The sequence below is a fragment of the Anser anser genome (assembly GCF_964211835.1).
Source record: "Anser anser genome assembly, chromosome: 8".
In the NCBI taxonomy this organism is placed as follows: domain Eukaryota; kingdom Metazoa; phylum Chordata; class Aves; order Anseriformes; family Anatidae; genus Anser; species Anser anser.
The window spans coordinates 8,141,736-8,156,142 of NC_139728.1; the positions used below are offsets into that span (position 1 = coordinate 8,141,736).

The 14,407-nt window shown below is 40.8% G+C and overlaps 1 protein-coding gene across 5 annotated transcripts in view; it reads left to right on the forward strand.

Moving 5' to 3' along the window:
* Window positions 1-1,478: 1,478 nt before the first annotated feature.
* LOC310903068 (uncharacterized protein) overlaps window positions 1,479-14,407 on the forward strand; it is a 74,724-nt gene continuing 61,795 nt past the window's right edge. For 4 of the 5 annotated variants that reach the window (XR_014587252.1, XR_014587253.1, XM_083845666.1 and 1 more), the window contains exon 1: window positions 1,479-4,623. Coding sequence is in view for 2 of the 5 variants with exons in the window: in XM_083845666.1 (XP_083701792.1) it covers window positions 4,601-4,623 (23 nt within the window). In the remaining 3 variants the exon portion in view is untranslated. The remainder of the gene's footprint in view (window positions 4,624-14,407) is intronic. The other variant, XR_014587254.1, reaches the window with a different exon arrangement.

Genomic DNA, 14,407 nt, shown 5'->3' on the forward strand with positions numbered 1-14,407 from the left:
ACCAAATAAATAAATAAATAAATAAAAACCCAAACCAAAAACAACAACAAACAAGCAGAAAAGGCCTAATGGTTTGCAAGCTGGAGGTGATCTTCCATACCCAGAAGGTCGACAAGTTTGGACGACATGGAAATTCTTCTTCTATCTTAATGAGAATAAATATTTGTAGTCTAGCATTGTCTAGGGTGAGAATTGCTTGTATATCTAATGACAAATAAAAGCATATTGAGGATTTGGATGGAGGAATTGGATGGGTGTTGCCATTTCTGGGAACAATCTCCCAGGCATGCCCACACAGCTCCCTCTGTGCCTCCTGCCTGCCTTCCCCTCAGCAGCAGGACACCGAGCAGGATGGCCACCTGTGGCGGAAGACCCCGTGGCCATCCTGGCTCTCCTAGCTCGCCTTCCTTGTGGAATGGTGACAGCTGGTGAGGGTAAGGCCCCACAGCAGTTGCCAGCGGCCATGGCCCCTTCCTGAGGGGCCTCTGTTCAGAGGGGGAAGGCCCGGCCATAGGGAGGTCACCAGCAAAGGAAAAATCAGGATTCCGGATAGGATTTCAGAGAGGTTGTGAGGCAATAGCTCCACTGTGGAGAGCAGTGCAGTCATCAGGAGCGAAAACGCAGTGTGTTGGACAGAATGGTTGCGTATGACAAGAAGGCCGTGCCCGGGCTGGGCAGCTGTGACTGGCCTGGGCAGCCGTGACTGGCCTGGGCAGCCATTTCGTACAGGGGATCTGCTGCAGGTGTGAGGCGACTTTGTTCCTGGCAAAGTAGTGGACAACTGAATGGGAAAAGCCAAGCTTGACACCCTGCCAGCATGATTTTCTGCCTGTGTTCCTGTGACTGTACCTTTTGATTTCCTCATCTGCACATTTGTGCTTTATTTGTGTCTGCCTTTTCCAAAAGAGCCAGTTAGCCTGTTGTCTCTCGTTGCCTGCCTGTGTGCACCAAAAACCATCTCCAGGTGTTCATGTTGTCTCCTAATCGCTCCCCTGGAGAACCTGTCAAGCACTGCTGGCTGTCCGTGCCGAGCTCCTGCTAGAGTCTCTGACATTAATATCACTGCCCTTTCCTCTCCCTGAAGAGAATTTGTACTGCTATAAATATTCTGACTTCAGCCATTTAAAAACTTATACAAATGAACAACACAGAAGGATAAGAATGCATGTTCTGGGCAGTCAGAAGAGTTATTTATTCCTGCCGGAGAAGTCAAAACCAGGGTACACAGAAGCAGTTCCCCATGCTAGCAGAGGGGTGCCTGCAGGCGCTGCTGGGGTGAGTCTCTGGCTAAAAAATCTCCAGGGAGATTACTCTTGTTTGCCAATATTCCCTTACCAGGAACGTTACCTTAACGCTTGTGGATTGATCCCTAACAAACAATTGTTATCGTAAAGATATTGAGCCACTAAATGTTCACAGATATTTTTGATGACTGTAATAAACTTATTCTGGAGAAAGCATCGTATCACAACCGTGCTATAAGCTCTAATTGCAGTTATATTATTAATGGAGACGGAAATATGCTTACTCTTTTACTATTAAGAGAATGAGTCAGAGGACTTGTTTAACCCATATAATATAATATTTTTTTCCTCTTTGTGGTTTCCTGGCTTCACCTTACTAATCACAGTGTAAACACTAGACAGATTTCCAGGTAAACTCTTCTGAGAAGTCTTATATGCATAAAACAGTATTTTACATTATTGACCAAAATATTTAATCCTCAATTCGTAGGAAGGAGGCTGAAGGTCTTTCATAGAAAGGAACAGTCAGGGTTTGCAGGAACTTCCTTTAGCATGAATGTTTATTTTTGACTGGCTTTTCTAGCAAACCCATGACAAAACCATACAGCTGCTGAAGTACTCTTGTAAAAACAGAGTTGCACGGGAGACAGTGAAGCCTAGCTGAAGCATGCTTTAGACTTCTTCCTCTGGATGGCTGCAGCAGTTCCTGCCTTGCCTTGCTTTAAGGAGAGCAGCTCAGCTGCCACCACCTGAGCCCCTTCTGATCTGGCAAGACTTGCAGGCTATAAAGACAAACTAAAATTTGTCTGTATTGTGGGTGTATGTCAGGGGTAGGGGTTTTGGTCTTCAGCAGTTGTTTCGTTATCATTCCTGCAACAGGAAAGGAAATCTCAAAATAATAGGGCGGGTAGCTGGATATAAACTGTCCATTCAAGGAATAAATTGTCCCTAATAGGGAAAAGGTAAAAATGGGAGATAATTAAATTCCACAGCACAACTGCAAAACAGAAGAATGGTAATAGAGAAATGGTAATAGAGAAATGTGGGATAAAAAAGAGCTACTGAGAAGGTCAGGAAACATATATTGGGTATTGCATGGCTTGCAGGATCCCATGATTTCTTGTTTTTGAGTATGTGTATGTTTGGAAGGGAATAGGAAACTAGAGGCAAGTTTTGGAGTGTTAAATTTGGCAAGCAGTTCCTTTAGGAATGAAGCAGTTAGTTTTAAAATGCCTATATTTACAGCCAGGATTTGCTACATAATACTGAAATGAACATTGTAAAAAGAGGGTCATAGGAATTACTAGGCTCTTCCAAAGCAGTTTCCTTTTTCTCTTAACAGCAATATTTTTCCTTCTTTTTGGTAGGGAAACGGAAACTTTATGAATAGGTGCAGTATTTGTGAATTACATCAAATACTGTTGAAGATTGGATTAATAATTGACATGTAAAATACAGCAAGAAAAGATATACAAAATTCTGCTTGCCCATCTTGTATGTCTTGGACAACCCACATTGTATGCAGGAAAGTTCCTCTGTGTATAATACATTGACTTGAAACGGCAATAAATCTGAAACGTTACAGTACAAACTGAATGTACTGAACCATGAAATTTACGAAAAATGGTCTTATCTTATGTTCTGTTGTAGTTCAGCTGTTTCCGAGCTGGATGCCAAAATTCAGTTGACTAAGTGTTTTTTAAAGACTAATAGGATTTGGAAAGAAAATATTTGCATAGGCATCAGATGCGCTTTTTGTTCCATCCTCTTTCTCTAAACTAATATTAAGGATGTGCCACAGGTACTGAAAGCTAATACACCCTTTTTGTTGACAAAAGTTTACATTTTGGCAAGACATATTGTAGCAGTCACATTTAAGAAAATCACAATAAATCTTTAAAATCTCTTCGTTACCTGTCAGTACTAAGACCTAGCTTTGTCCACAATGGTTATTTAAATGCTAAATTCAGTCTTTCAACAATGGCTTCTCCTGGTGAAATGACTTCTTGTGATATCTTGCGAGGCTAGTTATGTTATTAGCTTGGGGAGGATTTTATTTTTCACTTTGACTCCCAGTCCTAAGCTTCCAGCTTTGTGTAAAAAGCATGCAAATAAATGGATGGAATTTAAGAAAGGGCAGAGTGACCAGATAGCTAATTAAAACCTTGCACAGTTGTGATTCAGGCTTCTAAATCAAAGTTCATGGGCACTAATCACATGCAGGCCATATAACTATGTGCATAAACACAGACAAGGATCTCACTTCTGGCACCTGGCTTTTGGAGAAGTTTGGCTCAGGTCTCCTGAAGTGCAGCATACAAGCCATTGTTACTTGACACCTTCTCCAAAGAGTAACCATGAGACCTACCTTGTGATGCACCTCTATTAAGAAAACAAGGACAGGCTCAGATTTTCATATTTTAATCTCCCCCTCTGTATTTCTTCTGAACTTGGAAGGAATTCAGCCAGGGTTTGTTCGGCAGTAGTCTATCTTTACTGGAAATTCATGCTGAATTAATTGGCAGGCTCAAATTCTTTTCTACTTTTGCTGATAGTGATTACAAATCATTGCAATAGTGATGTAGAGATGGTAACTGTTCAGTTGCTTCAAAAAGTAGTAGATAGCTTTTCTCCCAGGGATACAGAATACCAGCAAAAAGTTCTCTTTTTGTTAATGATCCTCAATGGAATGTCTGTTTCAGGTTTCTCTAGCTTTCTAATTATGGTGTGATGTCAGGGAGTTTTGCAATTTCAAATTTAACAGAATGCCTTTTTTGCACGCCAAGAATATGTACATGTAATAAAATGCAGTGCTTCAAACTAGACAAGAGAATGTATCAGAAAACACTAAAGAGAAGAAATAACAGGTAAAACATGCAATGTTTTTTGAGGGAGATATTCACATCTAAAATTAGCCATCTGAGTGATATGAGTCAGAACGGCCTCAGCTGGAACAGGTAGTTGTTCCTGCCTTACTGTAGATACAGCTTAACAACTCACATAGCAGCTGATGATGATGATTACAGTCATGAATCTCTATTGATTTGGGGCTGCCCTAAATGGTAAACAGGTGATGTGGTAACTAGTATTTGAGCATCTAACTGCCACTATACAGAGATGATAAAGTTTTTGGAGGTTTTGAGTGGAAGAAGGGGATGTATTCAGAGGAAGGGAGGTGTTTTGGAAATTTTAAAGTGATGAGTTTATTTTATAGAGGGTACTTACATAAAATACATGGCTGAGTGACTTAGGAAGTAAAAGCTATGCTGAATTTACCTATTTAATCCAATAAAAGGATTTCTTGCACCTGAGCAACCAAGGCTAAAGCACTCCTGTAGCAAGCTCCTGCAGTACAGATGGTTGGATTTACAACTTGCAGGTAAATTAAGTAGGATTCTAGTATAGTAAAACGTTGTTTTAAGTATTCAAGTTTAAAGAATTAAATAATTGCTCGCATTTTATCAGAAGCTTCCTGCAATGTGGGCCTGAACCCCTTCAGGGAGAGGAATGAACAGAAGTTGGGTTTCTGGCATCCCAGCTAATGTCCCTTTGCTTGCTGCCAATGGTAGCTGTATTTTAAAGTAAAGATTGTGACCTCTGTTCAGCCTGTTAGAGACACAATTTAGAGTAGCAAGGTCTGAGTGAATGTTATGATGATGTTGTTCTAGGTATTACAGTGCCTAGAAGTGGTATTTCTCAGGAGTTGTTTGCAGGCAGCAGTGTCCTTGCTCTGCGTATGTGTTGAGCTGTTGGGAAGGGACATCACTCCTGCTGCCTTGGACCCAGCAGTGCGTTAGGCTTGTCTGCAAGGCCAAGAGTCTTACTTCAGGATTTTTCCTGTACAACTTGTGAGCATCTTGGAGAATAGGCAAGAACCTGTGTCTGATTTGATAACGAGCAAGTCGAGTGTGCTTCTGCCTAGCAAGTATAAGGACAACCTATAGGTTCATTTTCAGACTGAGATGTATCAGGCCAGAATATGCTTGTGTTGTCTCTTATCAGTTCTATTTCTTCTTTGTATTTTCCATTATCTTTTGGTAAGGAGTTGATTATGCTTCCCATAACTGGTGAGAAATACGCTTAGGGAGCGGGGGTATAGATTTGGACTGCTACCAGGAAGGAGGACAGAATGTACTCACTGCTCAGTAATTCATTAAAGCTAGTACACACAGCAGGGCATGTGGAGCTGATACTTAGGGCCTGACTAGGAACATTTCCCAGTGTTACACAGAGATACGTGCATACATTTTTTTGTTCTCACTGTTTCAAACCCATCTTTGTGCTGTGTCTGGGAAAAGAATCTTTAGCAAAGGTTTGCATTTGCCACCTTCTGCTGTCTGTGTGCCCTGCACCCTGGGATGCTCAACAGAGAGCAATGCTGGTAGATCTGAGCCCACACCTGCTCCAACAAGCTGCTTCTTTGCTCTTCTGGCACTTAGTGAGCTGCACTAGCTGCTTATCTGTGAAACATGTTATGTTACTGAAGCTGTTTCCTTGGGCAGGTACATGACCATCTCAGAAATAAATGTGTGCCTTTTTTTATTGTTACTATGTGGCGCTTCTGTAGCTTTCATATAATTCAGTTTTGAAATCCAATGTGGAGTCTGGGAGTTTCTCCTTTAAGAGCTGTAGCATTTTGATCACATTATAGTACGTGATGATGTCCAACATGTAAAGTATAACATATGCTTTAGAATGAATAAAGGATGGCTTTTGTTTTGTTACTGACAACATTAAATGCATCAAAAAGAAACTGAGGCATTGTTTTGTTGTATGATCTGTTATGTCTGCATCTACTGGGCATAGTACAGCTATGCAGACCTCTACCTTGGTGAAGAATGTCTTTAATCCTCCAAGTAAGAAAAATGCCATCAATATACCTGTTACTTATATTTGCAGCTCTGTTCTCCGGACTTGATTATCTTCAGATTTGGGCATCACAAGAAGTGAGTTCTTTTCTCCACCCAAGTCATGTTTATATGAAAACTGCACTGCCTCTAAATTTGTACAAATGATGTTAGGTGTTTCATGCAAACACCAGGAGAGTTTTTTTACTTTGCTTTTTCTTGTATAATGCATTTTGTGGTCATTAACAGGGAAAGGGGAGAAAGTTATATTACAGGTTCTTTCCTAGATTAAAATTAGGCTGCAGATGAGTTTTAAAAACATTTTACAAATTAAAGGGTCAAAAAAGTCAATAGGTACAGAAGATTGCAGTAATGAAAAATGATCACAAAAAATGCTGACTATTGCATGTCTCATCCTGAAGAGAATAAATGTCAGAGAACGTTTCCCTACTTCCATCTGAAGTACTTTCTTGATAATAGTTGTAGAAGATTGGTGTAGGAATGTTTTTGATATTGCAAATGGATACAATATAATATTATGTATGCCTTTTACATCAAAGAAATCTACCTGGGCTTAACAAATTACTCTCCTTGCTAGCCTTCCTTGAAGCAATTTGGCACTTGCTTTATTAGCTGAAGTTTGACATAATTATGTTTTTTGATATATTGCTACTATGTCATAGGAGATAGTATCTGAAAAAGAAAAACAGAGCAACAATAAGTGTCACAGAGAATTAATGTTCTGGTTATAAATCTGCAAGCAAATCTGAACAGTCTGTTCTAAGATATTTTGTACTTCTGTCAAAGACAGAAAAGCAGTGTTGGTAAGCTGCTGAAAGTTGTGTTTGTGTGTATGGTGTGTGCGTGTGGTTATTTTGTGTTTTATATCCAGACTGATCTGAATGTGGTCTGAAGTTGGTACAGCTTTGCTGGTCATTACGAGGCTTATTGCTGGCTTTAATTTTATGTTGGAGATCACACTTGATGTTCCCATCCTATCTTTTATGTGTGAATTTTTGCAAAACTCATCTCACAAATCGCCTTTAATTTCTCTATAAAATAAAAACAAAGCTTACTTAATCTACCAGGAGACCAGAAGGATTTAAATTGCTAGTGACCATTAATACCACGCCCTGGGTGAAGCTGGATTAAAACCTCTCCACCTGTAAACTGCCTCCTTGAATTTCTCTTCTTGAGAGACAGGATTATTCACCTCTTCCTTTTCTAAAGTCCTTTCAAAAACACGTTTTCACACTTTCTTTGCAGAAGCTAGAAGAAAATGTGGCTTAAAATGTAACCCTGAATGAACCGATCCAAAAAATCCCTTGCGTTATTTCAGTTTTACTATGGGTTTGGTGTACTAACAGGGCACACACTGTGGCTTGGACACAGCAGGAAAGGAAAGAAGATAAAAGCACCCACCACTCACTCCTCTTGACGGTAATCCTGGGCAGGGGAAGGAGGAGGGTTGTCTTTCAGCAGGCTGGCCTTTGCTGCTGAGGTGTTGCACGTGGCTCTGCTCAGCTCCGAGAGCTGCATGATGCAGCTGTGCAGTGCAGCCCCATGCACTGGGGGAAGCAAGCAAAAGTTCCCACCGCAGAGATTCTCCTGAGGTAGCAATGTTGGTGGAGAGGGACGTGTAATTTTTACATCGTTACTTCTGTATTGCTTTAAATTGTGCTGTAGAAGCCGCCCTTCTATTTGCCAGCTGTCACCTTCCCTTGTCACCTTCTGGTTCCTTTCCTTGATAAAAGAAAGTTATCTGTATGAACAAGGCTTGCTAATCTCACCAGGTAGCAAGTGCTCTTTCTCCTGTAGCTGAGACTTTGAGAATTTTTTGCCCTACCCCAACAGAAAACCTGACAGAGATCACGAGTGGTCTTCTGAAGGCACCACTGAATAAATGTTTGTGGTACAGGTAGGTTCCCTGAATGTGTTGTGCTCTTTCCAAGTATACCAGAGGAAGTACGCCTCATCAACTAGGGACATTTGTGGTTCTACTGAAAGACAGAAGAATGAATAAACAGAACAATTTTTTTAAACAAAAAGGGAAAAAACCCACCCCTTTCTCCCGGGTGCCAGAAGCAGTGCTATTTGCTTTTATCTTTTATTTGCACGGTACCAATGTCTGATACCAATTATAGCAGTGAGTACGTGTTGCCCATTTCACTTTTGTTATTAGCTTTTCTGTTCCGAGTTTCCTAGTCTGTGTAGGATTGCCTGGGAATGCTAGGCTCATTCTCGAGGTGAATTCATTGCAGTCAGTTGATTTCTGAGTAGGGTTTTGGCCTGTATCTGATAGATGAGAGATCAGCAGTGGTGTGTTATGCATGACGAGGAAATAACAAGGGAAATCTCTTTATCTCATCTAAGTGTCTGGAGAGGATTCTTATTTTTGCCTGTCTGATTCTTTAAACTTGCGCACTTAAACACGAGGCTGATGTTCTCCTCAATTACACATCTCATTTGCTGTTGGATCATTTTCTAAATAAATTTGATAAACCTATGTAGTAATTGTGCTCTTTTTTCCACTTATGCCTTTGATTTCCCTTTATTTTCATTGGAAGACTTATTGACATGAGAAGGGAGCTAGAGCCATTCAGCAGATCCATATGATAAATAATGGAACACTTTACTTACGGCAAATATCACTTGGAGATCTGTAAGTTAGAGATGTAGCTGATGAACTTCAGCTTTCTTGTCCTTCCTTCCCATGTTCATCTACAGACCTGCTAACAAGCTTCTTAAAAACAACCATTGTAAGGTTGGTTTCTTGTCTTATTCCAGTCCATTTCCATGAACAAACCCAAAGCAAAATTCATGTGGCTTTTAGCTGCAAGCTTTCACTCTTGTCAAAAATAAAAAGTTGAACACTTCTCATGAAGCTGAACACGTCAGCTGCCCTGGCTGCAAACACTGTGTGGTGTATAGCAGACCTGGCTCCAAAACCCACCTTTCTTCTTTCTTCCCTTTTCCCCTCCTCTCCTTTTCTCCAGAAGTCTGACTAAAGCAGCAGACTGCTCCTTAGCTTTGTGCAAATGAACTTATCAGTCATTTTTTTCCATACAGCAGTTGAGGGTGCTGATTAAATGGTCATTTCAATCAGGTTTTTGTCTGGATGTGAAGACACACTGTGGAATAACCTAAAGGTGTCTTTAGGAATTTGAGGTGTCTACTCTGGGTTTTGAATGAGGCACAGGAAGGACTAGCAGCTAGTGATTGCCTGTGGTATGACTCCTGAAAAATGCAAAACTGACAGGGGTCATTCCTAGCTTGTGCTTGGCCTTAGTTAAAGATTGGTTTAACTCATTGACTCGTTGGTTAACTTCATTAACTCTAAATGAACCTTTTGGTAATTCATAATTGTGCTTTGTGAGATGGCCTGGACAGTTTGTGCTTTACAGGAGAAGCTTTTCTGATACTGATGTTGTGATCACAGCGCTCATCTCCATCAGCAAGTGGGAATGAAATCAGGTGTTCCCAACAGCCTGAGTGAGCCCTGGGAAAAACACGCAGCTAAAACTAAGCACAGTAAGAGCCTCAGTCACTGCCGGTGTCCTGAGCAATGTGTATTTTATTTGATTTTGAAATAGCTGGTTTTCGAGACTAAACAAAAACCTGCTTCATAAAGGCTGGTTTATTTCTGTTGCTAACATTATTGGGTCTACGCTGAGCTCGTTCTGGGTCTTGGATTATTTTCTGATCTGCTGCTGATAAACCATAATTTTGGAACTAGTGCACCATAACAAATAATCGATTAACCGAAACGTCTGCTGTGCAGTAGTCATGTTCTCTTTCTTCGATTGTTGAGCCAGCACTATGAAATACTAATTTACTGTAAGGGTATGTTACCATCTAACGTTTTGTTCATTTGCCCAGTGTTAGATGGTTGAGTTTTTCAGCAGCGTTACCATGTGGAACTCTCTGGTTTTCTTGATTTTCATCCTTTTAACTAATTATTCCACGTCACCAGCACAATGACTCACCCAATATGCTAAAGTTATTTGGTAATATTCCTGGAACACTCCTTAAAACAGTCTTTTCTGAGAAGTTGCCAACTAATACTGACAAACTCTTACTCAGCAGATCTACTCCTCTTACTCATTATTCCAGTTGACACTAGAGGCAGTATGGTTCTTGCTACTTTTTGTTCCTGGTAAGCTTTTGGTCAAATATATCACTTTCCAAATCTGTGGTATCATAGTGCCAGATCTATGTGGAAAAATTGCTGTCTTCAGATATCTCCAAGAGGAAAGTGATCTCCAGTGACACTGCAGTTAAGTTTAATCCCATTCCCTCAAAACTGCAGAGTTTATGCACACAAACAGAGGAGAGGAGGGTAGAAAAGGATGACAAGGTAACTTACATGACTTTGTATGATTAATACGTTAGAAAAAAATCCACATGTATTATCCCACATGTTGGAAATACCATTGTCTCACCTATTTGTTGATGCAAATTCCAGCAATGGGCAGAGAGATTCATAACGAGTGCTCTGGATTTTACAAGGCTGATACAGCCAGCTCTATGTTCTGCTCCCCCCTTCCTGTGAGCAATACAAGAACAATTGATTATGCAAAACGTTCTGGAGTTGTAATTTCTCGGATGAGGGTTGTTTGATGGCAACAACTGTTGCTAAAGCAAAACCCTGTGTTTTATATATATCTTTAAAGAGGTTTAGACACCTCTCTTTAAATCGTTCCTGGAAAACTGTGGTGGTGGAAGGTATTGTTTTGCAATCGGCTAGTTATAAGCTTGCATGCTTTCCAGTTGTATAGCCTCTGAGAAGAAAAGGATCATTTCTGAAAAATCCCTTCAAGACCTCTATTGGTAAATCAATGTGATTTCTGGCTCCCCGCCAAACCTCAAGGTTGCATCCTTCCGTTTAGAGTATGCCTTGCTAATGCTGAGGACACTGTATTGTTGCATGTTGTCTCTTCTAACGGGAATAAGTGTGATTTTTTTTTTGAAGAATTATTGGATTTTTCTTTTTTTTTAATGATGTTGAATGAAGGGCTCAGTAGGTAGCTGGTATTCCAAAACACCTAGGCATCATACACATACAGTTTTGAAGAGTTCAGTAGCTTTTACAAGTTTGTTTACTTCTGTGAGCAGTATTTAATTAGCTAATAGCTGGATTTGAAGGGTAATTTGCAGATGATTTAAATGCTTTTTTTTTCCCCATTCATTCTTTATACTGGCAGCTATGGATGGGACAGGGGAAAGGCTTAATGCTAAGCACTGACTATGCTTTGCCATATGATGAGGGACCAAGTTGGCTTTTTTCATTGGTCATCAGATCACGCAGAAGAGCACCCAGTCAGCTGGTTGGGTGCTCAGAGGTGTTGGGAATCCACCTCTCCTCTGTGCCACCACCTGCAGTAACACTGACTAGATGAGACAGGCTGGAAGAGCTGTGTTAGAAGCACAGCTTATCTTCCTGCTAGAGGAAATTACTGTCTTTCAAGTAATGACTTGAGGGGAACTGTTTAGCTGGCCACATCTAGAGGAGTTGAATATAAATTATGAAAAATTCCATTCCAGATTTTTTCTTCCTTCAGATAAGGGGCCCGAAACTGACTTAGTATGCTCACCAGTATGGGATGTTATTTCTTTTGATATCGCTGCTTGCTGTATTTTTTTATTACTATTTTTATTTAGAAAGTAAAAGAAGCTTATCAATACTTCATGGAGGGACAAAATTGCAGTTCCGATTTGTGTGAAATTCCATCAGTTTTCTATTTATACAACACTTTTCATACTCTTGGCTTATTTTAATTCATGTTTGAACTTTAAAAAATATTTTTATATTATTCCGCCTCCCCCCCCCCTTTTTTTTTTTACACGTATCTCAGTGTTAATTCATTCATTTGTGACTAATAGCTGGCTGTTTTCCAGAATTCAGAAATCTCTAAAGAAACCTGAAACAGAGCCACATTGTTTATAGTTGTGGGAAGAAATAAGTGGCACCTCTCGTGGTAGCAGCTTTTTAAATTACTAAAAGGGAACACAAGTGACGCAGCTTAATGAATATTTATTAATGTGCTAGAACAGGATGAGCTGCTTGATTGGCTACTGTGTGTTCTGTAACGTGCACGTACCCATTACGGTTTTTAGCAATAGCAGCTATTAGCCACATCACCTTCCTCCCGTTAAACAAACAAACTGCTGTCTTCACAAAGGGGAGGTAAATATGAATTTCACTGCAAACAGCTTGTTGGGGCTGCTTCATGTGGACAAGACTGTGACAAGACCAAGGGCCAGTGTAGCTTTTGGCAGGCTTCCAGTCTAACTTGGTCCAAGGCAGAAAAGCAACTTTTCAGTGCTTTTAGGACTTCCTTATCAGTAATGAGAAAAGAATTCCTATAAGGAAGCTGTCAAGGTTTAACAAATTTTAGGCCTTTTAACATGAGATAGAAAATTCTAAGAATTAGACTTGGACAGTTGTTCAAGCGTATCTTCAGATTTTTTTTTAGCTTGGTTCATTAACTGAGCCCTGCACAATCCTGACACTTGAATTAAAAGCATAGGCTTCAAATGCAACTCTAAAATTTGAACAGTCTTCTGCCTCAGATTTTTTTTTTTTTACTTTCTGTCAAGATAGCCTGTATGTAAAGAAATGGAAATGAAAATCCGTTTCTACACAGAACGCGGTTAGTGTGAGCAACAGTAAGAGAAGCTCCTTGTCCATTTTCTACATGGGGGCTCAGTCCTCCCTGGGTGAGTGATCTCTACCTGGTGACTGTAAGCTGCTGAACACGCTTCCCCTTACACAGCTCAGTGCCCTAACGTGTGTGGTGCCTTGGTGTTTTGAACACCCAGATCTGCTCAGTTAGAGTGGTGTGAATGTTGTGTCAGTGATGAGCTGTGCTTCATGAAAAGGGCTGTGCAGACTCAATGGTTGGGGGCTGGAATACCTCCTCTGCAGCTTCAGGTCATGTCGCCTGTAGACCGGCCCCACTCTCTGGTAATTCTGCTGTGTTTTGGGGAGGAGGAGTAACTGTCTAGTCCTCTTACTGAAGGGTAAGAGTCGTGGGCTTAGTCTCCTCAAAGTGCCATGGAGGCCTGTCTTTCAGTCCTTTGCTTGGTATGTTAGGTGTCAGTGAGGAACGTCTTGCAGAGGAGAAAATGGGCCTACAGGCCCAATATTAGTCATCTAATAACCAACCAATACCAAACATTTTGTTTCAAAATATTTGACTGCTGTTTGCCACCATAATTGGTTGGCTTAGGTTTGCTGCCTAGGAGGCTGGCCTGCTCTACAGCCATGATGCCCAGTGTGTGGGTGTTGTAAAATGGCGGCATAGGCCCTAAACCCCTGCTGCGTTTAGAATTAGTAGTTCAAGATTTGTTCAGAAAACTTCAGGCAAAGGCTCAGTGATGGTAACCACCCTGGAACTTGTGCTCTTGATATCTGTCTCAGCTGACACAGCTGTGACAGCTTTCAGCAGATCACATCAGAAAAGTCAGCAATGTCGGTTCTTCCTGCCTATATAGTGTGTTTTGTGTTAGAGTGTGCTGCTATGGTGGAGGCACAGGAACAGACTTTTCTGGAGGCCTGAGAGCACATATAGAGGGTACCACCAGGTCTCAGATCAGTATGGAGGTTTCTTTCCTAAAGAAATATTGTGGTTCTGGGGCAGATACTAAACTCCTTGCCCCCAAGGTTTGAATATGCATATTCCCCCTAGGGAATATGCAAAACAGATGATTGATTTCTTGATTTCTTCTCCTGCTGTCTTCTGAGTGAAAAGCGCTCAGCTTTGGGTGGTATTCCCATACTGAAATGTAGCAAGCAGATGATAATAAAGCAATAATTAAATACTGTGTTGGGGGAGCTTCCTTCTGTATTGTAAGAATTGCCATTTTTTGGTAGAATTTGTCTGAAGACACTGAAGATGGTTGACATGCACTGATCCCTTTCAGGATCATGTTAGGTAACTATTCAACATTTTCAGTACATCTAGAGTTACAGTAGCATGGTCTTAAAAAAAAAAAAAGTGGGCAAAGCAAGTCTTCCTTGTCACGGCGGCACTTAGCACGCTTAAGGCCCTATGCCAGATGATTTCATGTTCCAGCTGTTACTGAAAAGGTGAGCTGCTAGGCCCAGCAGCTGACTGAGTAGCAGAGTACATGAACCATCAGCAAAGGTGTTTGTCTTGTTTCTCTAACACCAGAACTTCAACCTGCTTTTAAGGGTTAATTCTCAGAGTGTCTGGAAAAGGTGGAGTTTCTCTTCTCTCTGTGAGAAGGATAAAAAGCAGTAATGGGAAATTAGACCTACCCTGCCATAGCTCACACAAGGATTCTGCCCTC